The sequence below is a fragment of the Staurois parvus genome, unplaced genomic scaffold (assembly GCF_062004578.1).
Source record: "Staurois parvus isolate SC_StPar_1 unplaced genomic scaffold, SC_StPar_1.0 ptg000327l, whole genome shotgun sequence".
Taxonomy (NCBI): domain Eukaryota; kingdom Metazoa; phylum Chordata; class Amphibia; order Anura; family Ranidae; genus Staurois; species Staurois parvus.
The window spans coordinates 834,885-860,451 of NW_028318123.1; the positions used below are offsets into that span (position 1 = coordinate 834,885).

Sequence of the window (25,567 nt, forward strand, 5' to 3'; positions counted from 1 at the left end):
TGTGAAAAAAGCAATATTCAAAGTGACAAAGTGCTCATATATAATGACCAAAATAAATGGAATATCATAAATGTGAAGGACAAGCTCCTGATCTGCCACCCAGTGGCAAACCAGATAGGTGAAAAATGATAAGTAATATCACTCAAGGCAATTCAAAGTGACAAGTGCTCAAATACATATATAGATAAATATATCATAAATACATACATGTGAGAAAACAAACTCCTGGTCTGCCCCCCAGTGGCTAACCAGATAAATAATAAGTGATGCCACTCCAAACAATTCAAAGTGGCAAGTGCTCAAATATATATTTAAAATATATATATATATGTAAAAAATTGAGTGGTATCCCTCTAGGGAATTCAAAGTGACAAGTGCTCAAATATATATATAGAAAATGTATATACAAAATATAAATAAGTAAATAAAACAATAATAGTCCACAATGATGTGACAATCTGATCCTGGGAGAGATCTCAACCTGGCTCCAATCACTTCACTGGATCCACCGACTCTATCAGGGTCCCCCTCGTGGGTAATTATTCTCTCAGACCACTCTCCTCGCAATATGGACTCAGGTGTACAGGGCATGTATAAACGAAAAACAGATCTCCATAGCACAACACCGTTTTTTACAGCTTTAATAGACGCATTTCCGGTATCAAGCGGTGACGTATTTCTGGTTCCGGTTTGAAGCCATCTTGGTATACCTTATCCCCTAGTACACCCATAGCATATGGGAAACTGCTATTGTGTACTGGAAAGCATGTGAGTGTCCATCTTTGGCGTTGTTGCACTATGGAGGTCTGTTTTTTGTTTATACATGCCCCGTAATCCTGAGTCCATATTGCGAGGAGAGTGGTCTGAGAGAATAATTACCCACGAGGGGGACCCTGATAGAGTCGGTGGATCCAGTGAAGTGATTGGAGCCAGGTTGAGATCTCTCCCAGGATTAATATACCAGAAAGCTTTGTGGCCCTTAGGGGTCGAATGTAGGAGGTGAGGAGGCACTTTAGCCATTCCAGGTAGGTCACGATAGAGTGTCACCAGGAACACCCATTCAGCATGGAATGAATTTTCTTAAGCACTGTGTGTTGATTTGAGCACAAATGATTGTCACATCATTGTGGACTATTATTGTTTTATTTATTTATTTATATTTTGTATATACATTTTCTATATATATATATTTGAGCACATGTCACTTTGAATTCTCTAGAGGGATATTACTCAATTTTTTATATATATATATATATATATATATATATATATATATATATATATATTAAATATATATTTGAGCACTTGCCACTTTGAATTGTTTGGAGTGGTATCACTTATTATTTATCTGGTTAGCCACTGGGGGGCAGACCAGGAGTTTGTTTTCTCACATGTATGTATTTATGATATAGTATTTATCTATATATGTATTTGAGCACTTGTCACTTTGAATTGCCTTGAGTGATATTACTTATCATTTTTCACCTATCTGGTTTGCCATTGGATGGCAGATCAGGAGCTTGTCCTTCACATTTATGATATTCCATTTATTTTGGTCATTATATATGAGCACTTAGTCACTTTGAATATTGCTTTTTCACAATATTAGTTTGGCCTTATATATTGTATTTTTTTTTATTGATTATTTACTATTTTAAGGGGTATTTTAGTGTAGATTTATTTTCATGCTGAGCGCTTCGTCCAATTTTGTTATATATTTCATTGTCCTGTGGTATAGGTGTTAGCAGCTAGCATTAGCATTAGGTACTCTGTGGAGCGCAGGAGGACATCCTTTTATAATATCACATTAACTGTTCCTAGATTTTTTAGTACCTAATGCCTAGTTCCTCAATCCATGCACCCAAAATCACATTTATTTGGTTGTAGGTATTAGAGATCAGTGTACAAGCTTTCCTTTGGTTAACCTTTTGTGAGTTATAGACAGGGCTTTTTTCAGCTGGAACTTGGTAGAACTCAGGTCCGCTGCTCCTTGCTCACCACTATCACTTGTAAACACAGAAGTCCAGCTTCTGTGTTTACAAGTGACAGCATGTCTCCCAATGGCTCCCACACATCTGATCTCCTGAGAGGCTCCCACTAAGTGCAGGATAGGACAAGGGAGATGAAGGTGCCCGGGATGCAGTGCGGATGCTGATACCCCCACTGGATGATCTCTCTGCGAGTGAGAGAGGTGGAGTCACATACAGTGAGTGTGGAAGTACTAGAGTTGGATTCCTAAGCTTAATACAGCAACAAAAGTAAGACATGTTGAAAATGGTGGAGGGGGGAGATGGGGGCAGTGGAGGGGGGTTGCATGCAGAGGTCAGACCTGAAAAGGGGTTAAAGTGAGATGTTGATGGGTGATGCAGAGGTAAGCAGCTGTGGAAGAACGTCAAACTATGTTTAGTGTGTATTTCTGAACTGCATTCTATGTGTAACCCCCCAAAAACTCTACACTGTTTACGCAATGCTCTTTTGGTATTTAATGCCCTATTTATGACCCTCCCACTGTTAGGGAAATTTGACCACACCCACTATTTTCTGCAGTTTGGAGGGGGTGGATTTTGGGGGGTCGTGGTTTGGTTCCTGCACCTATTTTCTGAGAAAGAAGTTACAGATGACCACATGTTGCAATAATCATACAGTGCTGCAATGAAACTTCACAGTACAATCACAGCAGCATATGATTTTATACTGACCGTAAGCATTACAGAAGTCGGTGGAAAGAATGTTTAGCTATTTCCGCACTGCCCTATAGCAGAAATATTGCTACGGGGCGGCATGGGATCGCAGAATCACGTATATATACATGATTTTGCAGTTTCTGCTAGGGGGCCCTACCCTCGCTGCCATTCGGGGCCTCAGCTGTCAATCACCCAGTCCCAAATCAACAATTTAATTACATTATATATAGGTAGAAACTCAGAGCAAAGTGCCCTTTGAATAGCCCAGATTTTACTATCTTCATCCTACAGCTTTAATTCACTAAAGTAGTAGAGACTGTCCAATTAAGGGAATGTTTACTTGAAAATCTTTCAGATTTAGTAAACGACAGTGGGCTTGGAGTCCTGATACTGTCTTTCAAAGTCAGAGTAATGTACCTAAACGTGTGGCTTGGACTTAGTATATCATGATTTGGCCGTAAAGTTAAAATATTTTGTATTTTACTTTGTTTAAAGGACCACTGTACTTTTGTACAATAATTATTTAAATGGCTACCACTATCTTCATGTCTTATCCTTACCTTTCTACAATTTCATTCATTCCAATGGGCATTTAACCTAATGATACATGTCCTTTCTTTTGGAAAGAATGGAATTTATTCACAGATTTGCAGAACACTTTGGGACCAAACAAAAGGGGTTCAGACAGGTATAAGGCCTTAGCTGGGAAGTTAGGAGGATATCACTTAGGCAACTCTATAATTCTGCAACAAATTGTCTAAAAGTACAGCTCCATCTGCACTTGTAAGTGTGAAAGGGTCCTTAAACTAAATCACATTTTTTAACTGATAACAGTGATGATCCTGTTGAAAGAGTGAGAGGGAAATATGCAAGCTGCAATTAGTCAAGGTTAAAGTTGGGCTGCAGAGCTAAAAGCTTTGTTGCTAGACCACTGAATTCTCCGCTGCTTAAGCCTTGGTTCACACTGATGCGGTGCGCAATTCGCAGCATTTTCTGTGTGAATTCTGCACCGCATCAGAATCACACCCCATTCATGCAAACCGCTGTGGGTGTGTACATTAAGTTAACAACACCCCGAAATCATTCTGCAAAATGCAGTGCGATGTGCAGAATAAAATTGCATGGGTATAAATACCCATGTGATCCGATTCTAGTGAGGACCAAAAAAAAAGTCCTGCATCTTTTTGGTGCGGATGCGGTGCAATTGGAGCCACACAAAATATGTGGCTCTAATCACACTGCACACAATTTGCATGTGGTTTTCACAGGAATGCGGTGCAGTTCCTGTGCAAACCATATGCAATATACCACAGTGCATATGTGTGAACCCAGCCTTAATGTTTCCCAAACTGACGTTCTGAAATTACTAAGGCTCCATGTACATGAGATGTTTGGAAAAAACTTGTGAATGATGGAAACTGACTGCTGGAAAATGTAGGTTAAAAAAATGTCTGTATAGCCTCATTTGCATACCGCGTTTATGTGCATTTATGAGCATTTGCGCTTAGAAGCGTTTTTTAAAGATAACCTCAGGAGACCTTCAAAAATGCCCAGAATGCACTGAAAAATAGTAAAAAATTTACTTTTTCAGACATTTTGAGAGAAATAGAGAGAGCAGAAGCAGAGAGAGCAGTATCTGTTGAGATTAGCTGTCTGTTTTTTGTTTTTTTCTGTAGTGCTTGGATGTGTTCCAGCTCATTTCTGTGCAGAAATTATTGCAGCAGTGTCTAATATATTTTTTTTCATGCAAAACCTCAAAGTATGTGGTGTACTAGGTCTATTTGAGTACCAGGAAAACGCTTTGCATGCATTTTACATGATGAAAAAAGGCTCTGGACAGCATCTGGAAATGGAAGAGTTAAAAAACCTTTCAAAGCGTAAATGCTTATAAACACGGTTAGCCGCGTCTACAAGTGTTTGGCGTTTGAAACGCTGATAAAATCTACTCCTGAACGCAAGTTTGGTGCATTAAAAAAAGACTAAACTCAACTGCCTGTAAACGACTGTAAATGACATAGTGTACATAGACACCTAGGAAAACATTAGGGAGAGTTCAGGGGCTGCTGAAAAATATGCAGAAAAGCTCCTAAATGTGAGTTTATCAGCTGCAGTGTACATGGAGCCTAAGGGTGCAAATTATAATTATTATTATACATTTATATAGCACCAACAGTTTGCACAGTGCTTTACAGCATGCACAGTACAGTTACAATACAATTCAGAATCAAATCAGAGGGCCCTGCTCATTAGAGTTTACAATCTAAAGGGGATGGTCAAGAGATACAAAAGGTTATAACTGTGGGGGGAGGAGCTGATGGAGGAAATAAAAGTACGGTTGTTAGGTGGAGGCAGGATAGGCTTCTCTGAAGAGAATATGGGATTGTCTAAAAGTGGACAGAGTAGAAGATAGTTGGACAGATTGGGGTAAGGAGTTCCATAGAGTGGGAGAGATTGGCTAGACGTCCTGAGAGTGAGCATGGGAGGAGGTGACAATGGAGCTAGAAAGCAGGAGGTCTTGGGATGATTGGAAAGATGGAAATATTTTATTATTTATTATTACAGAAGAAAACTAAAGGAATGTAGGTACAAATATGTTTTTCTGTCATGTTTAGGTATTATATATTTATTTTTTATTTTTTACATTTTATTACTTTGGACATTATTATACTTTAGTTAAATAAATGTGCTTACCAAACCTTCACAGAAAGGTGTTTTTACACCTTTGTGTTTTTATTTAACTACAGCAAAAGTGACAAAGAAATTAAAAATACTGTTTGCCATTAAATGCTGTTTCCCTATTGGATTATTTTTTGTTGTAAAAAACAGCATGGGGACCACTCTAAATCAAACAAAGGGCAAATGTAGTTGCGAATTGTCCTGGGGGATGAGAACTTCCTTTCAGCTGAAGCAGTTTTTTAAAATATTGCTTAAAAGGCAACATTCAAAATGCTAAATTCCTTTAACTGACATACTTGAGGGTTACCTTAAACCAACACCTGAAGTGGCACATCTGAAGGATGTAAACAATCCAACAATGTAAATTACAAAGAAACAAATATCATTTAGATTGTAAATGACATTTGACAATAAAATGTAAATTACTTTTCCCAGCTGCTTTTTCTGTTTGTAAAGAAAGTAGCTGGGAATTCCTTTCCTTTACAGCAGAACCATATCCTAGATGGGGGTTAATGTTAATGGGGAATCCCCCCCACCCACAAAAAGAAACACGTGAGGGCTCAGAATAAAATTACATTTCAAAACCCTCTCCTTATTAAGATATGGTATGCATATTAAGCAAGACCTTAATAAAAAAAAGTGTGAGGTTCCCCTAAACCCCGCACCACACCCTTATCTGAGCATACAGTGTGTGCCCCCCTCCTGAACCATATCAGGCCACAAATCCTCAACATAGGGAAGACACCTTATCTTAAGGGGGTTTGATATGGATTCAAGGGGGACCTACACTTTTTCTGTTTTTTATGGGGGTGCTGCCTTAAACCCCATGCCAAATCTGAAGTTTCTGATGTATATTTTTGGGGGACCCATATTTTTATAGTACATTCTATAGTACAATGACAGGCGCAAGGTGGTTCTCTCGTTCTGATAGGACGTCATATGACGTCCTACCATTCTCACTGCGCATGCGCGGCTCAGGGAGCGCGCAGCATGGCGATCGCCGGTCCGCTGTGTCCCTCAGGCACAGCGGATCACAGAAAGAGCCAAAGATGTCGGCTCAGTCATGTGATCAGCTGTGTCCAATCACAGCTGATCACATGCAAACACGGAAATGGCGGTAATCGGCTTTCCATGGAGGGGACATGTACACTGATCATCAGGGCACTGATGGTCAGTGTGCGCTGATGATCAGTGTGGCCCCAGAAGTGCCACCTGTCAGTGCTCATCAGTGCCACGTGCCAGTGCCCATCAGTGCCATGTGCCAGTGCCCATCAGTGCCACATCAATGCCACATATCAGTGCATACCAGTGCACATCAATGCCACATATCAGTGCCCATCTGAGCTGCCTTTCAATGTCACCCATCAGTGCCAGTCAGTGCCACCTATCAATGCCAATCAGTGCAGCCTATCAGTGCCCATCACTGCAGCCTCATTAGCGCACATCAGTGAAGGAGAAAAATCACTTATTTACAAAATTGTATAACAAAAACTAAGAAAAATTTTTTTTTTTTAAATTTTCAGTGGTTGTTGGTTTGTTTAAGAAAAAAGAAAAACCCCAGAGGTGATTAAATACCACCAAAAAAAAGCTCTATCTGTCTAAAAAAAATTATAAAAATTTCATATGGGTACAATCTTGCATGACCGTGCAATTGTCATTCAAAGTGTGACAGTGCTGAAAGCTGGAAATTGGCCTGGGCAGGAAGGGGGTATAAGTGCCCTCTAGGCTAGTGGTTAAATATAAGCACAGGAGAACCTCCCAAATTCCCAGAATGCACTGAAAAGTTTTAAATTATTAATATTTCAGACTGTTTCAGAGAAATACAGATAGTAGAAGCAGACACAGCAGTATGTGTTGAGATTAGCTTAGGTGGGAGTTTCTCATTAACATTTCTTTTGTTTCCAAGGGTGGGAAAGGTGTCTGGTGGAGTGAGTCATTAAGGTCACCTGACAGAAAGTCTTCATGAGAAATTTGAGGTGTGAATGGTCATTAACATATCTTTTGTTTCCAAGAGTGGGAAAGGTCTGAGGTGTGAATTGGTCATTACAATGTGTGACAAACTTGGTCAGTGTTTTGTCCATCCTGTGTTCAGTGTTTTGTCCATCTGAGTACCTTGAAAACGCTTTGCATGCATTTTTCATGATGAAAAAAGGCTCTGGACAGCATCCTGAACTGGAAGAGTTAAAAAAAAATTTCAAACGCTTATAAACGTGATTTGCCGCGTTTAGCCACGTTTACAAGCATTTTGCATTTGAAACGCTGATAAAATAGACTGCTGAACGCAAGTTTTCTGCGTTCAAAAAAAGTCTGTAAACTCAAATGCCTGTAAACGAAGATGTGTACATGAACACATAGGAAAACATTAGGGAGAGTTCAGGGGCTGCTGAAAAATACGCTGAACAGCTCATGAACATGAGTTTATCAGCTACAGTGTACATGAGCCCTAAAGCATTACTAAACCCATGACCCTGCATTCACTATATCTGGTCTCACTCCGTACACAGAACATGGAAATGCATTACTTTAGTAAATATAAACTGCTTAATACCTTTTCTCATCAGCAGTATATAGTAGCTTTGTGACCTCTATCAGTGTCCAAGAACTGGTTACAGCTGGTAGGAGTTTTCATTCTCCTGTGACTGTCCTATGAGGCTGCATGACCCCTGACCCTCTGTTTGGAAAGTGCTGATCACATGCACTCTCCCAATGAAAACAAAACCTCTCTAGCAATACATGACAAACTGAGCAAGTGGGAAATATCTGCTAGGGCTCTGTACTATCAGCAGATGGATTGGGGACTGTGGAAAAAGGGGAGGATCAGAGAAGACAGTATCAAACAGCCTTTTTACACAATGCAGAGGATTAACTCCTTAGCTTCAACGGTGAGTATAACAAGCATGCTTTGCTGCATATACAGACTGATTTACTGTTGTGATGTTAGTAATGCTATAAGAAATACTAATATTTTGAGTGCTTCCCGTTTATTTTCCATTGTATAACTTATACTGCCAACACTGCAGTTCTCAAAATATTTCCATTATGACTGGAGAAAAATGTGAACTATGATTTGTTAAAGCTGTGCAAACACAGTGGCTACTTTTTCCAAATGTCTAAAAAAAACACGGTAGTAGATGTCCTGCATTACCATATTACTTGCATCTTTTTTCAAACGTTCTATTGCTTTGAATAATGTAGGTTATGAAACTCTAAAAATACATAGTGTTCTGTAGATAGAATGTCAGCATGAACCAAATAGGAAATAAAAAAGAAGGAGCTCAAATATTTTTAGCTGCTCTGTCAGCAAAAAAAAAAAAATCATAAAAAGTGCAATAAATGCACACCGTAATACTATGCCATGTTTGTGCTTATACTGTAACCTGAAAGAGAAAACATTAATTGCTTTATTGTGCTTAGAATGGAGGATGCTTATCCTAGCTATTATTTTATGTTTTTACCTGCATGATCTATGACCAAAGAGTGGTTTGTGATTCTTCATTGTTTGCAAGATGTTAATTCATAGTTCTTCAAGCATGACCACCTTTTTCATTTATTAGCATATAATTCAATTATTTTTAGTCTAAAATTTTAACAACGATAACATAAATACTAGTTGATAGTTATAAAATAAATTACAAGAACATATAAAAAAACAAATTTTTTAAACTTCTTTCTCTCAGTAGTTGTTCACACTGTTAATTATATAGCTATAAAAATTTCTTCTTTGTTAGACATAGCATGACAAAGGTCACATTGTGGCACTGTTTGTTCAACTGCTCAAAGAATTAGTTTCTAGCTAAATAAAATATAAAGCTTTTATTTAGAAATGTTAAATAATTAAATATTGTTGGGTTATAGAATCAACTAATGGTTATTTGTATCTTTTGTAGATTTTTCTTCAGTAGTTTGTGTTATCCTTCAACTGGAGGCCATAATAAACATGTTACTATATTGCATTTGATAAACTATAAAAAGAAACAAATCCAGGAAACAAAACCAAGTCCCAGGTTGATTTACTAAAGGCAAATAGACTGTGCACTCTGCACATGCAGTTGCACTCTTTTACTCAGCTTTACACTTCCAATGATGTATGCTTTTTTTTAGCAAACAAAGGGGAAGGAGGGAAAGGGGTCAAGAGTGAGACAGGAATTGACAAAAGGTAAGAGAGGAAAATAGGATAAAGTCATAATTTGTGAAAATATAAACACAAACAATAACTAGTTTTTGTTGCTTTGGCATTCGATAAGAAAAAAAGTGCAGTCAAATCATGCATTTGGGATGAACTAAACACCTATGCCAAAGTTTGATGAATTTGTGATAGGAACTACTTTTCTGTTTCAATATTTTTATTAAGAAAGTTTTGTTTTAGGAACACAACAAGCTCAATATACGCCCACGCAGGGGCCGAGCATAACAATAACACAGAAACAGATACATCCTGCTGACTTGTATTAGCCAAATAACAAAATGTCCAATGACAGCAAGGGAGGACGGCAAAAAGCCGAACCAAATATTATCAGCAGTAGTCCAACATAATACCATAAAGAGAAGAGGAAAGAAAAAAGGTTAGAAGAAAGGAAAAAGAAAATAAAAATGACAAAAAAAAAGAAATCAGAAAAAAAACATAGAGGAAAGGGAGACTAGGAGAATCACGGATCCAGGGCTAGCACAGGCAGCAACTACAAGAGGCCATAACTAGTAGGGGATAGGAATGGCAAGGAATATCGTATCCAAGGTTCCCAAACCTTAAGGGATCTCGGATGAGAATCATGAGGAATGCTAGACATCTGTTCATTGATCAACATATCATTCATCTGGATCTTCACCCCTTGGAAGACAACCGAAGGGGTTTTCTAAGCTTGAGCTATGGCAGGTTTGGCTGAAATAAATAGGTAGGATGCCAATTTCTGCTGAGATCTAGACAGACCCAAAATTTGGCAGTGCAGAAGGGCCAAGGAATTACTTTTCAAGGCTATCATCCTTTCCATTGCACTTTTTTAAAGAGCTGTTTCTGTATAAATCAGATAATGTACAAGCACCTCTAGAGTACCATTTATGTAAATTAGAGTTGTAATTTATTATATCAACAATAATTTTGACAAGTGCGTTTTTGGCCAGGTTTCAAAGTGGAATGAATGGTAGGGAATTGGACATTAAGGATTGGAGTGCCTACCTTGTACCTTGTGTCCTCATCATTTTTGCCCAGGCTGATGACTTATTTTAACAGTTGTTAATGCTGCTTTTCACACAGATCAGTTTTTAATCCATTTTTGCATTCAAAATGTGGAGAAACATGAGTGACCATGGATTCCTATGGAATTCCTCACACTGATCCGAGGTGGGTTTTTAAAAGTCCTGCTTGCTGCATTTTTGGTGCAGGTTTGGTGCAGTAAAAAAACTGCACCAAAAACACACCTCTACATTTAAATCAATGGAAATTTGGCAAAAACACATCAAAAACACACTCGCGTTGGTTTTTGCCGTGGTTTTTGAGTCACATGTCATGTAAAAAATGCACTGAAAACACAGTAAAAAAGTGGCATATGCATGCATATGCATTTCTGCTGTCATTTTTCAGCAAATCAGTGTGAAAGAACCCTAAGAGAGCAAGTGTACAATCCAAACGCACATGTTCCTGCATTAAAAATGGCTGTGTGTATAAGTGGGTGCTGCAGTGACCGTCGGCTGGAACCGAACAGAATCAGCAAGGGAGAATGTCACCAGCACACCGAGGATCACCAATATGGGTCCAAATGTTTTAATGAACGATCACATAGTTACAGCAAGATAACATTTCGGAGTCTCGCAGGACCCCTTCATCAGATGTGAACCCTTAGAGAGGCACATGATTTGCATTGAGCTATTTTAGTGACTAATCAACAAATATTTATATTTAATACTATAACACAAATACAGTAAAAATACAGTAAAGTAAAAATGTAAAAACCACTTGAGCATGACTTTAAATACATTCACTTTTTGGAACAGTTTACATGTTCCACCTGTGTTTGGAAAGGAATTAGTAGTATTATTATTATTATACAGGATTTATATAGCACCAACGGTTTGCTTAGCGCTTTACATTATGGTGGGAGACAGTACAGTAACAATACAGTTCAATACAAGAGGGAATTGAGGACCCTGCTCCTTGGAACTTACAATCTAGGAGGGAGGGGTGAGTGGTACAATAGGTAAAACTGTGGGGGATGGAGTGGTTGGAAGAGTAGAGGATTCCAGTATTAGCAGAGGGCAGGATAGGCTTCCCTGAAGAGATAGGTTTTCAATGGTCGCCTAAAGGTAAGTAGAGTAGGTGATAGTCTGATAGATTGGGGCAGGGAGTTCCAGAGGATGGGTGACGCCCTGGAGAAGTCTTGATAAGGGAGCTAGAGAGTAGGAGGTCTTGCAAGGAGCGGAGTGTACGGTTTGGGTGATATTTAGAGATTAGATTGGATATGTAAATTGGGGCAGTGTTGTGGATGGCTTTTTATGTCATAGTTAGTGTTTTGAAGTTTATCCGTTGGGCAACTGGGAGCCAGTGGAGGGATTGGCAGAGAGAGGTGGCAGATACAGAGCGGTTAGTGAGGTGGATGAGTCTGGCAGCAGCGTTCATGATAGACTGAAGAAGGGATAGCCTGCGATGAGGTAGGCCAATGAGGAGGGAGTTCCAATAGTCGAGGCGTGATATGACAAGGGAGTGAATAAGTTGCTTAGAGGTTCCATGCTTAGTGGTAACATGTTCCAGCTCCAGCTGCCTTTCTCCCCCGTTCCCCACCTCTGTGTGACAGAGGGCAGGAGAATCTTCTGAATGAAATATGTGGCCAAGTGGGTGGAACTCCACATGGCCATGCTGTTTTTGAATAGTGAAAGCAGGTGTGTGGCTCCACCCACATGGCTGCATCATTCATTCAGTTTCCTGTGAGTTAATGAACTACAAGTATCCTCAGCCACCACAGCAGATGGCTTGTAGTTCTGAATGAACTCTGAGGGTGCTGATAAGTGCCCTAATAGTTTATTCAGAGGCCTGACATTGTATCCCTGATGCACTAATCATGGGTGCAATGTTTTCCAGGCTTCTGCAGGAAAAAATAATAAATACACTTTTTCTGCAAAAATCTGCACATTTATAATTTTTTCTAAAAAAGGTGAACTTATACTTTTACTAACACTACAATAATAATGAAAATAAACTAAACAGGTACAGTAAATGATAACAAAAGTCTATACTTGAAATGTTATCCTCCTTCCTTCCCAGCTAAGGGCTTATACCTGCCTGAAACCCTCTTTTTGCTCCCAAAGTGTTCTGCAAATGTGTGAACAAATTCCATTCTTTCCAAAAGAAAGGACATGTATCAATAGGTTAAATGTCCATGGGAATGAATAAAACTGTAGACAGGTAAGAATAAGGCATGATGGTAGTGATAGTCATTTAAAGGATTATTGTACAAAAGTACAGGTGTCCTTTAAACAAGTAAAATACAAAATATTTTCACTTTAAGGCCTAATCATGATTCCAAGCCGCACATTTAGATTCATTTCATTTAGACTGTATCAGGACACCAAGCCCACTGTCAATTACTGAAAGATTTTTAAAGTAAACATTCATTTAACTGGACAGTCTCTACTACTTTAGTGAATTAAACCCATAGGATGAAGGTAGTAAAATCTGGGCTATTCAAAGGGCACTTTGCTCTGAGTTTCTACCTATAAACAATATAAGTAAATAGTTGATTTATTTGGAAATAATAATACCATAATTCTAAACTGCTGTTAAATAGACCAAATAAAAGAGTACACTAATTGGTATTATACAGGGAATATCAAATATGTATAATAATAGTCTATTTTTTTATTATTTCAGGGTTTCTGAGCACAGGGGATCAAGCAGCTAAGGGAAACTATGGATTACTTGACCAAATACAAGCTTTGCGATGGATTGAAGAAAACATAGGAGCTTTTGGTGGAGACCCAAAAAGAGTTACCATTTTTGGATCTGGGGCTGGAGCATCCTGTGTAAGCCTATTAACCTTATCCCACTATTCTGAAGGTAATAGTGTTATGTTATACCTATCTGTCTGCAACAAAAAGTAAAATTGCTGGCATCCAAGTATTTAGTTCTAATAAACAGCCTATATAATTTGAGGTAGTATTTTCAGGAAAACGTTTAAAAGAATTAAAGAAGAAATAAGTTATAATCAGAATACGATGTATATGCATGCAAGGTCATGATCAGAATGCAGAATCACTGGTCCAAGATCTATATACACTGCTTGTACGTGCTGCCTTCTCTCTATCATTGATGAGTTCATTGCACACAACTGAATCAGTATCCATCATTCTGTTGTTTCACAACTCAATCATTTCTCTAATAAGCTTTTACTTATGTAGTAAAATAGGCAAGGTTATTAGAAAGAATATCAGATTTCAGCTCACTATAGTCAGTAAAATGAATTCAAGACTATTTATTGAACAGCATTATTTAAATTACCTAATTTTTATGTCTGATACATGAGCTTTTTCAATAAAACAAAAATTGCAAAAGGTAACAATATTTTTCAAACTTTACAATTACATAGCTACCAGTCAGGTTTTGTATTGCTGTACAGCAATGAAGAAACAAGTGTGATTCCAATTGGTTATTATATTTTATTCTATCTGTTCTTATACTTTTTGAATAGACAAACATTTAAGCTAAAATATTCACATCACTTCAAATTATTTATTTAGGAACTGGAGATTTTTTTATATTTTAGTGTTTTAATCCCAATGATGCTTGCTAAAAGATACAGACATTTTAACTGCCTGCTCACAAAGGAACATGAACATCAGTTGAAGACTAATTTTTGTGTGCATTGATCCTGACTAGTGAAAAATGGATCAGCTTCCTAGAATGGGTTTTTATACAGAACATTGATGTTCATCACAGATTATTGATCAACATGTGATCTCCTTTTTATAGCAGAAAAAATGGTAATTTACAACCTTTACCAGTTTAGTTTCTGGCTGCCATTTACAGTCAGTCCTTCTTTTGTTTCTCTGAAAAGAGGTCAGTAAGTTGTAGGGTCCAATAAGCATTCAGGCAGAGGTGAGAAAGAGGTAGAACCAGGGTCGGACTGACCATTTGGAAACTCGGGCACTGCCCGAGGGCCCAGGGTTAGTAGGGGGCCCCATGAGATGCCCCTGGTACCTTTTTAATAGGCTTTTTTGAGTTTGGGCAAGGTCACAGGGGCCCCATGATCCCCTATTGCCCAGGGGCCCCATAAGTTGTCAGTCCGCCCCTGGGTAGGACCCAATGGTAATGCCACCCACATTTGATACATTGTAGAAGCCAGTGAAATTCTTAATTTATTTTGACAGTGGGTGAAGAGGATTATGGGATGAGAGGTAGCACCTAAAAATTTCTTATTAGGCCTACATTATAGGGGAAGGGTAGTTCTCCTCATAATCCCCTGTGACTCCGGTTAAAAATAAGTACATCATCGCTTTTGAGTCCCAGTCCCCTTGGATGCTAAACCCTTTTTATTGTTCAATAAATGACAAGTGAATACATTTTGTTTTCAAATTCTTTATTTAAATAAAGGCCATGGTTGACAAACAATGTCTCCTACCAAGACATCTCAGGAGCAGCTGAGTTAGATAATTACAAATAAACATGACCACTTATTATAGTATTGTGAGATCACCTGCCTCTTGATGCAGTTACTTGGACATATGTAAACACATAACAGCAAGAAAAAAACCTTGTGATCAGAAAGGTGATAATGCACCAAGGCCAACTCCAACTACCTTAAGTTTGTTTTACAATACCTTCCAAATGAAAAAAAATGAAACTATTTACAGGGATGGTGAAGAAAAATAAAAAAGAAAAGGAGGGGAAAAAAGGGAGGTGGGGAGTGCGCCAAGGGGGAGGACAGGAAGCTGTAAATGCTTATTCAAAGTGGGGATTAATGGGCCAGCAATATCACAATGGTATCTAGCCAGTCACACATAACCATGGGGCAATCCAGGACTGATTGGTGAGTGTCTGGGAGCAGGGGGATAGAGAAGCTCCTTATATGCAGATGAGCAAGTGAAGATGGTCCATGGATACTATGTGTCACATAACTTTTCCTCTCTGATATATGGAGGCCATAAGGCTTTCCATGTTTTCAACATCATTAACTTTGGCCAGCCAGTGAGAGATTGAAGGGGTGATAGGCAGCTTCCATAAATCTGGAGTGTATGCCCTGGCAATATTCAGCAGGTAAACTGTGAGTAAGGATTTGTAATGGGTAAGTAGCACGCTATTAGTGTGAAGTAAATAACTCATAATATGACTGCCCAGCTTCACTGCAGTAAACTTAAGTATTAGCTGTTTCACTTGTTCCCAGAACAGATGTATTTTTTTGGCAACTCAAAAAAAATATTTATCAAAGAGCCCTCTTCCAAATGACAACACCAACATAAGTTGGATGTTTGCGGGAAACATTAATGCAGCATCGTCGGGGCCCTGTACCTCCATGATATTATCTTGTATCCCTGTTCCTGAAATTTGTTGGCAATGGAAGACTTATGCAAACAATAAAACATTTGCAAACAATATAGCACTTTCAATCTAAGCTGGAGAGAAAGTCATTTGCCGGTCTTCTTTCCACTTAGGAATGTAAGGAGGAATGTATTCGATAGAGGAGCATACCAGACGTTTGTAAAGCTGTGATAGGAGATGGAGCACACATTATACACTCACAAGCCACTTTATTAGGTACGCCTTGGTACAAGTCAGGATGTATCCATACTTTCATGTTGTTTACGCCAAACTTCTGACCCTACCATCTGAATGTCACAGCAACCAATCTGCCCATTCTCCCCTGACCTCTGACATCAACAAGGCATTTTAATCCACACAATTGCAGCTCACTGGATATTTTTTTTTTTTTGGATCATTCTCTGTAAACCCTAGAGATGGTTGTGCATGAAAATCCTAGTAGATCAGCAATTTATAATACTCAGGCCAGCCCATCTGACATCAACAACCGTGCCATATTCAAAGTCACTTAAATCCCCTTCCTTCCCCATTGTGATGCTCAGTTTGAACTTCAGCAAGTCATTTTCACCACGTCTAGATGCCTAAATGCATTGAGTTGCTGCCATGTGATTGGCTGATTAGCAATTTGTATTGAGCATAAATTTTCAAATGGAATAGTTTAGCGCAAGCTACCATTTCAAATCATAGTAGTCTTTAAGAAATGGTGAATTTGGTATGCATACCAAACGTCAATAGGTGAATCCAATAAGTGTTGGATGGCTGACAGCACCAGACAAGTCAGGATTTGCCCATGTGGAAAAGATGATAAACATGTTTAATAGTGTTACCAGAAACAAACTTTAAGTCTCTCAGTATAGGGATCAAAGGAAATGGATGCAGGAAGATCTCTGGTAAGGGCAAATTGGATAATACCACTTTGATCCAATGATTGGGTGTTTTGAGAGATTGCAATCATACTGACAGGAGCCAGGGGATACAAGATAAGGAGAGAATGATCCCAAAGTAGGGTTTTAATGTGGCTTAAGTGCATCAGCTTACCACTCGTGCTAGATGTAGGGCCACGTAGTATAGTAGGATATCAGGTAGGACATTGTCCCTCTTCTATGAAGTGAGGGTGAAGAGGGTGATATGTATACGCAGTTGTTTGTCCCCCCATATGAATTTAAGAAGTAGTGAGTACAAACCTTACAAAAATGAAGTAGGGATCACTATACAGAGTGTCTGGATCAGGTATAATATCCCAAACTAAAGATTTAAAGCCCTTTTTTTGTATGTACAAGCATATTTTAGATTATAAGGGGTGAAAGTTGGCCTCAAAAAGCTGGTCCAGTTTAGGGGTTATCTGGACTCCCAAGTACTTAACAATATGGGAGGCCCAAGGAAAGAGGAAAGATTGTCTCACCCTAACAGCCGTGTCCATTGCTGATGTTGTGGCTTCACATTTAGTGTAATTTATCTGAAAGCTTGATAAAATGCCATATTGATGGAAATGAGACATCACGTTTTGCAGGGTCACCTCAGGATTTAAGATTACAAAGGGGAGATTGTCCACGTATGCCATAACTTTATGATGACCAGACCTGTTGTGTAGCCCTGTGATGTCTAGGTTTGCCTGATAGAACACAGTAATGGTTCCAATGTCAACACAAAGATCAAGGATGATAGGGGACAGCCTTGTCTAGTGTCCTTGGACAACTCAAAGTATGGAGAATGTCTTTCGTTGTCGTTTCGTTAATTTGCACCACAACCTGTAGGGAAGAATAATTCGATGAAACTCAGGACAGCATATGGGCACTCAATCCTCAATACAAAAGTCTGTATTGCAGAAATTACCAATCAGCATGGTCAAAGACCTTCTTCGCATCAGTAGAAAAAACATAAGCAGAGAAGCTTTTATCCTGGCCAAATTAATGAGGTCAGTCACCCTGGTAGTATTGTCTCGTGCCTCATGTTGGGGAATAAAGCCCACCGGATCTGTTTATTCAAGCTAGGTGGGGAAGAAGTCTGTTAGTAAGGATCTCTGAGAAAAGTTTGAGATCCATGTTAAGTAGGATGATTGACTGGTAGCTGATAAATTGTGTGAGATCATTTCCTTGCATAGGGAGCACAGTGATATGAGCCCCGAGGGAGTCTGTTTTAGGGACAAGTGAATTATATATAACCACCCATTAAGACTAATAGTCACCTCTACTTTCTCTGAAACATTGCCAGAGTGGTTTTGGAAAGACTCATTCATTACTAGTCCTCACATTATTTTACCTATTCTCTGTGGTTTTCGTAACCTAACTAATGAATCCAATAGTTCATATTCAGAAGCATGCTTAATAGACAAGAAATAATCAGCTTTACTTATTCAGATAAGCACTTACTACTAAAAAACAGTAAAAAGGTCTAATGTTGTTATCATACCAATGTTGTTAATTAAAAAAAATAATAATTAGGTAAAAAGATTCCTGTACAGACTGCAAAGATCTTACTTTCCTTGCAAGCTATTTCTGTGCTCATTAATCGTAGTACTATATTTTATGTATGTTGTTCTATTTCATTAACTTATGACCTGATGAGTAGCTTTTCTTATACATGAATTTTATAAAGACTTATTTGGGCATTTCAACTATATTGGCTCATCTAAAGCTATTAAATTGTATACAGATTTACAAATAATAAAATACACAATATACTGCATATTATTTAATATATAGATATTTCTAATAGAAAAAAGGCCATTGACAGAAAGACACCAATACGGAGGAATGAGAGGTAAGCACATCTCAATTTCCTCAAACGCTTGGTCAACTACAAGGGGTAGTGGCTTTTTCTATTAGGGAAGAGTAAAGTTGATGCCTTGATAATAAAAAACTATATTGCCAGGAAGTCCTTGTTGTCTATCTCAACTTAACTTATGTTATGCCCAGATGATAAAAAGGATGCTTGAATCTGTTGCATTGCAAGATTTGGTCAATCCGTGGTCACCAGGAACAGATTTGCTATTGATTAAATGGAGATTTTTCCATATATATATATATATATATATATATATATATATATACACTATATTGCCAAAAGTATTAGGAAACCCCTCCAAAACATTAGAAACAGGTGTATAAAATCAAACACCTAGGCATGCAGACTGTTTTTACAAACATTTGTGAAAGAATGGGTCGCTCTCAGGAGCTCAATGAATTCAAGTGTGGCACCGTGATAGATTGTCACCTGTGCAATAAGTCCATCAGTAAAATTTCCTTGCTACTAAATATTCCACGGTCAACTGTTAGTGGTATTGTAACAAAGTGCAAATAACTGGGAACAACAGCAATTCAGCCATGAAGTGGTAGGGCATGTAAAATGACAGAACAGGATCAGCACATGCAGAAGAGCACATACTGAAGGACACAGAAGTCGCCAACTGTCTGCAGAGTCGATAGCTAAAGTCCTCTAGACTTCATGTGGCCTTCAGATTAGCACAACATCAGGGCGTAGATAGCTTCATGAAATGGGTTTCCATGGCCAAGCAGCTGCATCCAAGCCTTGGTATATAGCACTGCCACTAGACTCTAGAGCAGTGGAGACATGTTCTCTGGAGTGACAAATCATTCTTCTATGACTGGCAATCTGATGGGCGTGTCTGGGTTTGGTGGTTGCCAGGAGAATGGTATTTGCCTGACTGCATTGTGTCAAGTGTAAGGTTTGGTGGAGGGGGGATTATGGTATAGGGTTGTTTTTCAGAGATTGGGCTTGGCCCCTTAGTTCCAGTGAAATTAACTCTTAAGGTGTCTGCATACCAAGACATTCTGGATAATGTCATGCTCCCAACTTTGTGGGAACAGTTTGGGGATGGCCCCTTCCTGTTCTAACATGACTGCGCACCAGTGCACATAGCAAGGTCCATAAAGACATGGATGAGTGAATTTGAAGTGGTGGAACTTGACTGACCTGCACAGAGTTCTGGCTTCAACCGGGTAGAACATCATTGGGATGAATTAGAATGTAGACTGCGAGCCAGGCCTTCTCATTCCTATAGACACACTCCTAAGCCTTGTGGACAGCCTTCCCAGAAGAGTTGAAGCTGTTAAAGCTGCAAAGGGTGGGCTAACTCAATATTGAACCTTATGGACTAAGACTGGGATGCCATTTAAGTTCATGTGCATGTAAAAGCAGGCGTTCCAAAAATTTTGGCAATATAGTGTATTTCTCACACATAGCATGGGCATACTTAAATAACAACTTGCACATGAGTGAAACCTTTTTACTTTCTGGACTGATTATTTACCAGATATTGTATCTTGTGTATCATGCATATCAACCAATTGTGTCAAAACGAATGTACTGTAAAGGTCGCTTCTGTACGAGGAATTAATGAATATAGCCTAGTGTAGCATCACCTATAGTAGTCCCATTTCCTATAAGCCAAGCAAGCTCAACCTACTGTTACATTGTTGCCTCCAGGAATGCTGTGTGCACTGGCCAGGAAGTACAGTAGGCTATGCAGATGGGTCAGTTCTGACATGGTAAGCAAACAGGCAAAGGATCGGTCCAAGCAGCAAGTAAAAATGTGGTCAATAAACAGGCCAGGATTAATATAGGAAGCAGGCAGCAGTGAAGGACAACATGGTGACGGTGATCAGTTGCACTGTAACTGGTGTGGCGGTGGTCAGGGACACTTGGGCCAGTGTGGTGGTGATCATGGACACTGTAACTGGTGTGGCAGTGTTCAGGGACAATATGAATTGTGTGGCGGTAATTGGGGGCAATGTCACTGGTGTGGCAATGATCAGGGACAATATGACTAAAACTGGTGCACAACCAGGTGCAGCTGTGCATAGTAACCAATCAGCTACTAGGTTTTTATTGTTAAAGCTTAATTAAACAAGCTGAACTTAGAAGCTAATTGGAACCTATGTATAACTGTACTAGATTCTGTGTACTCGTTTTAGAAAATTTACCCCATTGTTTACTACTGTCCATGCGAAAGCTGATTGGCTACAGTGATCACATGGTACCATGTAATCTCACAGTGAGAGTTCTCTTACCCAGGAAGCACACATAAGCAGCAGATGTGGGGGTACGGGACTGCCCACCTGCATCGGTGCTGCTCCTGCCCGACCACTGTAAAAGGTTAATGCTGAACCAAAGAAAAAAGATGCCATAAAATTGTTTTTATTAAAAACTAAAATGTAATTTATTAATATTTTTCAAATAATTTTTTTGACTGTATAAAAAGGGTCAAAAAATTCCTGTTCAAAAGAAAGAGTTGCATATTATCTGTGCTTTGTTTTAATTTTGGGTGGTATCACTCTTATAGTACTCATAAGACATACAGGCATGGGTTTAAAGGGAATCCTGCAGGTTCAAAATATTTCAGTCCTGCATAAGTTGATAGAGAAGAATTTTTTTATAAAACCATAATTCATTCCATAGCCTTTGATCTATGGTTAGCATGCTTAGGGCATAAATAGAAGGGCTTTTGGATGACCCAGATCCTTAAACAACTAAACTAAACAACTTCACATTGTATCTCTCACATTGAATGCACCCCTCTATTAGGGATGAGCTCAAGGTTTAGTATGAACTTTGGATGATCAGGCATTTAGACAAACACCCAAACATTTACCTGTTTCACAAATGTGGGAGATTGTACCCCATGCAAAACAAAAAGTGTGAGTTTCCTATGGAAATCTTTACCAGACTCTTTGGATCTAATACAGGATTTAAAGTGTTACTAAACCCAGGACTCTGCATTCACTATATCTGGTCTTCCACAGTACTCAGAACGTGAAAATACAATTATTTCAATAAATATAAACTGCTTAATACCAGTTAGAGCAGTATTGTGACTTCTATCAGTGTCCAGCAAAGCACTGGTTACAGCTTGTAGGAGGAGTTTTCTTTCTGCTCTAGGAGGATGCAGAACCCCTGACCTTTTGCACTCCCCCAGGAAAATTAAAAAACTCTCTAGCAATACACACCAAACTGAGCATGTGCAGCTTGCCTCCCCTTCAAGCCTCCGTTCTATCAGGAGATATTTAGGAGACACTGGAAGAAGGCGAAGATCAGAGAAGACAAGATCAAACATCCTTTTTACACAACGTGGAGGATTAACCACTTAGGTTCAACAGTAAAGACTGATTTTACTGTTGTGGGTTTAGTAACACTTTAAGGGGGACCTCAGACACAAAACAAATATCCCCCTATACCAGACCCTTAATTCAAACATGCTGCCTGGCTTGCTAGGAAAGGGTGTATACCCCTACCCTCCTGAACCATATTAGGCCATATGCCCCCAACATGGGAGAGCCCCATGGCAAAGTGCTTTGTTTTCATGTTAATGAGGACAAGAGGCCCTTCCCCACAACCATGTCTGATGGTTGTGGGGGTCAGCGGGTGGGGGGCTTATCATAATCTGGAAGCACTGTTTAACAATATTGGGGCACTTGGATATTGACTCCCCCTATGTAAATGAGTATGAGGTAAATAGTCTCCCTACTCTTTCCCAAAAAAAAAAAGTAACTTAGAAATTAAGATACCCAAACATTTGACAAGTACTTTATTAAAAATGTTACTCATAACCCCATTATCAAACACATCATCCAGTGATACAGATCCACATCAGTAAGAATGCCCAATGGTGACCCACCAAAAGTAAAAGAAAAAACACAGCCACCGAGATTAAACCTATGCATTCAGTTGACAAGTCAAGTAAATTACAAAGGTCTCTAGGGAAATGTTACTGACCATATATGGAACTTTTTGGGGGGGTTTAAAAAGGACTTGTCACACATTTGGGTTTTTTATTTCTTGGTTATATTGTTTTGTGAATTAATAGGGGTACCATGTACTCTATACATATTCACTTAGAGAGCGGTGCCCTCTTGTTGTTAAAAGGGGCTTTCAGCCCCCTGCCTGCAAACCTCCACATCCACCAGCCAGGATGGTGGGGAAGAGACCTTTGTCCTCATGAGCATGGTGAAAGCTGCTTTGCCAGGGGCATGTGGCCTGGCATTGTTCAGAAGAGGGGCGCACTTCCCCCTTTCCTGGCCAGCCAGACTGCATGCTCTCATTAAGAGTCAGGTATGTATTTTCTAGGTGGATCCATACATTTTTTGTGTGAGGTCCCCCTTAAAATCAGTATCATATGTGAAGGGTCAGCCGTTTTATGGGGACTCTGCAATGTTTTTTGTAATTCTTTCTTAGCATGTGCTACAGCAAAAATAACTGTTACAAAGAAAAAAAAGATACAGTTTAAATTGCTGACAAATGATCTCATTTCTGGTTTCTTAAAATAAAAAAAAACAGCACACATACCACTTAAAAGGTCCACCTAAATGCATAGTAGACCCTTGGGTCTGTTCGCTGTTTTTTTTAAAAAGAAGCTGTCATTTGCCAGCAGCCCCAGCCAGCAGTGGGGTCATATCCACTGCGAATATGGAAAACTATGACAATAAATGGTTTTAAACGTAAGTGTATCCCTTTGCTTAAAAACTTTAGGATAGTTTTGGCAGTTTTATAAGAGTTGGGGGGGGGGGGGGTTTCTGCCTACAAATTGTGCCTTTTTGGTGCTGATAGGTTACTGTACTTTGTACATTTCTCCATGTGCTGTTTATTTAAGAAGCCTACTAGTACATAGCGTAGGATGAAGGCATTATAGAAAACCTGTCTTTGCTGCAGCTTTATTGTTGCTTGATAATATTCCAACAACATTTTAGACAGACCAATTTTACCTCCTCCTGTTGCTTTGTTGCCTCTTTGTTTGATCTCTTATGCATGAATGATGCTTACTCATCCTGTTTTGAGCAGACGGTGTGATGCTCAAGATGGCCTGCTATAATAAACAGATACTATTATGTTTGTTTTTACCAGCTGCATGCATGATGCATGTTGACGATGTAAGAAATTAAATGTAGTCAAATCTATTTGCTGCTGTCTTTTTTGTTCTTCAAAGATTCTGATTTTTAAATATTGTGCTAGTCAAAAAAACTTCAATATCTTGCAGTCTTACTTACAAAATCAGCTGCCTCTGTCTGATAAAGATAATTCCCACAGCATAGTCATAGCAGGTGTTCTCTGATTGATTTTTAAAAGGCCCACATGGAAGCTTAGGAGAATACAAAGGATTTTCTGGAGGAGAACGGAGATCAAATTACATTATTATAATACATATACATACATGCACTGTTGCCATAGTAATTTATGACTACAGTTTTATATAAGAACATTTAAATGTGGTTGCTTCGGCCTGTTAAAGCATGAAACTACACAAAACAGGATGTCAGGTCAGTGCCACATGAGAGACTTTTCTGCCAGTGATTTCACGCCTGCTGCCCTGACAGATGACATAATCTGCTTCCAGAAAACACTACTCATGTGAAGGGGTCAGAACTTTTACTGATGAAATTCACAATAATAGCATGCAGAAATTGTCATCTCTATATGGAATTTCTATAAGAAAATAATTTGCTAGAAAAGCTCTTATGTGACATTACTTAAAAGAAAAGCATAGTTTTTTTTTTTTTTTAGAATCCATACTTACCTAGGTGAATGCAGAATTGATCCAATGCTGCATCTGTCCCCCACCGGCAATAAAACTGAGAACTGAGCAAGCAAAGACCGCTGATTGCTCAGTTCTCAGTGCTCTGTCAGCAGAGAGCTGGTAACTGTCAGTCACTGATGTCTGCTCTACCCCTGTTTCTGTGGGATACAGGCCCACCAGTTTTCTTAAAGGCGGGTTGTGCCCTACTGAAACATTGACATTGAGTAAAATAAGTCAGAAAATTCCTCCTGCTTTAAGTCCCACTGCACCTACTGCCTTCGCACTATTTTTCATGGTTTGCACCCCTACAATAGCCCTACAAGCATGTGTGATGGTCCATCTCTAATATATATATATATATATATATATATATATTGTATAGTATATGCCATGTTTTCTGAAAAGTGCCACCTTAAAGTGTTTTTAGAGCCTCACATTTCATAGCGAGCCCAATACAGTATAGTGTCCGAATTTTCTGATTAAATATGGTGTACTAATTCAGTACAAATGGTGCACTAATTTAGATTTTCCAACAATCAGTGAAATGTTCATTAGGGACACTAGCTCCTGGTTCTGCATCACTCCCCAAACATGGACTCCCTTCAGGAACAGGGAAAGGACCCAGGGTTGAGAATCCACATACATTCATTCTAATGAGAACACCAAACTAACATCCAAGAGTTTTCAATATTAAAATTGACTCGTTGCAGAAAAAAGGAAATGCTCTTCAGAGGCCAAACAAACTCCCCCTTACTCAGGGCTTAAGAATTTTGACTGTGCCTAAATGTACTCAGGCAAGCAGATACCAAATGAATCTGCACTGAGATGTACTGCTTGGAACAGTTTTAGGCTGGCAAGGTGAGCCAGTGTTAGTGATTGCCACAAAGGACTGCATTTGGTATCTGCTCACCAAAGTCCCGTTAAGCAAAATCAATGTTCTTAAGGCCTGATAAAATGGAAGTGTGTTTGGCTCCTGAAAAAACATTCCCTGGAATTTATAAAGACTGGTGCAGACAGATTTTGCTAAAGCATCTGTTATGCATTCTAAAAGTGGTGGAGAATGCTCGAGATTGTGCCCGATCCATCTAGAACCTACTTGAATTTGGCTTATGCTGGGCCACTTTTAGAATGCACTCGGGACACTTTCTCAAAATTTCTCTG

The 25,567-nt window shown here is 39.0% G+C and overlaps 1 protein-coding gene across 3 annotated transcripts in view; it reads left to right on the plus strand.

Annotated features, from left to right (window-relative positions):
* NLGN4X (neuroligin 4 X-linked) overlaps positions 1-25,567 on the plus strand; it is a 419,494-nt gene that overhangs the window by 356,979 nt on the left and 36,948 nt on the right. For all 3 annotated transcript variants that reach the window (XM_089683877.1, XM_089683880.1, XM_089683878.1), the window contains one exon: positions 13,216-13,401. In XM_089683877.1, coding sequence (XP_089540003.1) covers positions 13,216-13,401 — 186 coding nt within the window. The remainder of the gene's footprint in view (positions 1-13,215; positions 13,402-25,567) is intronic.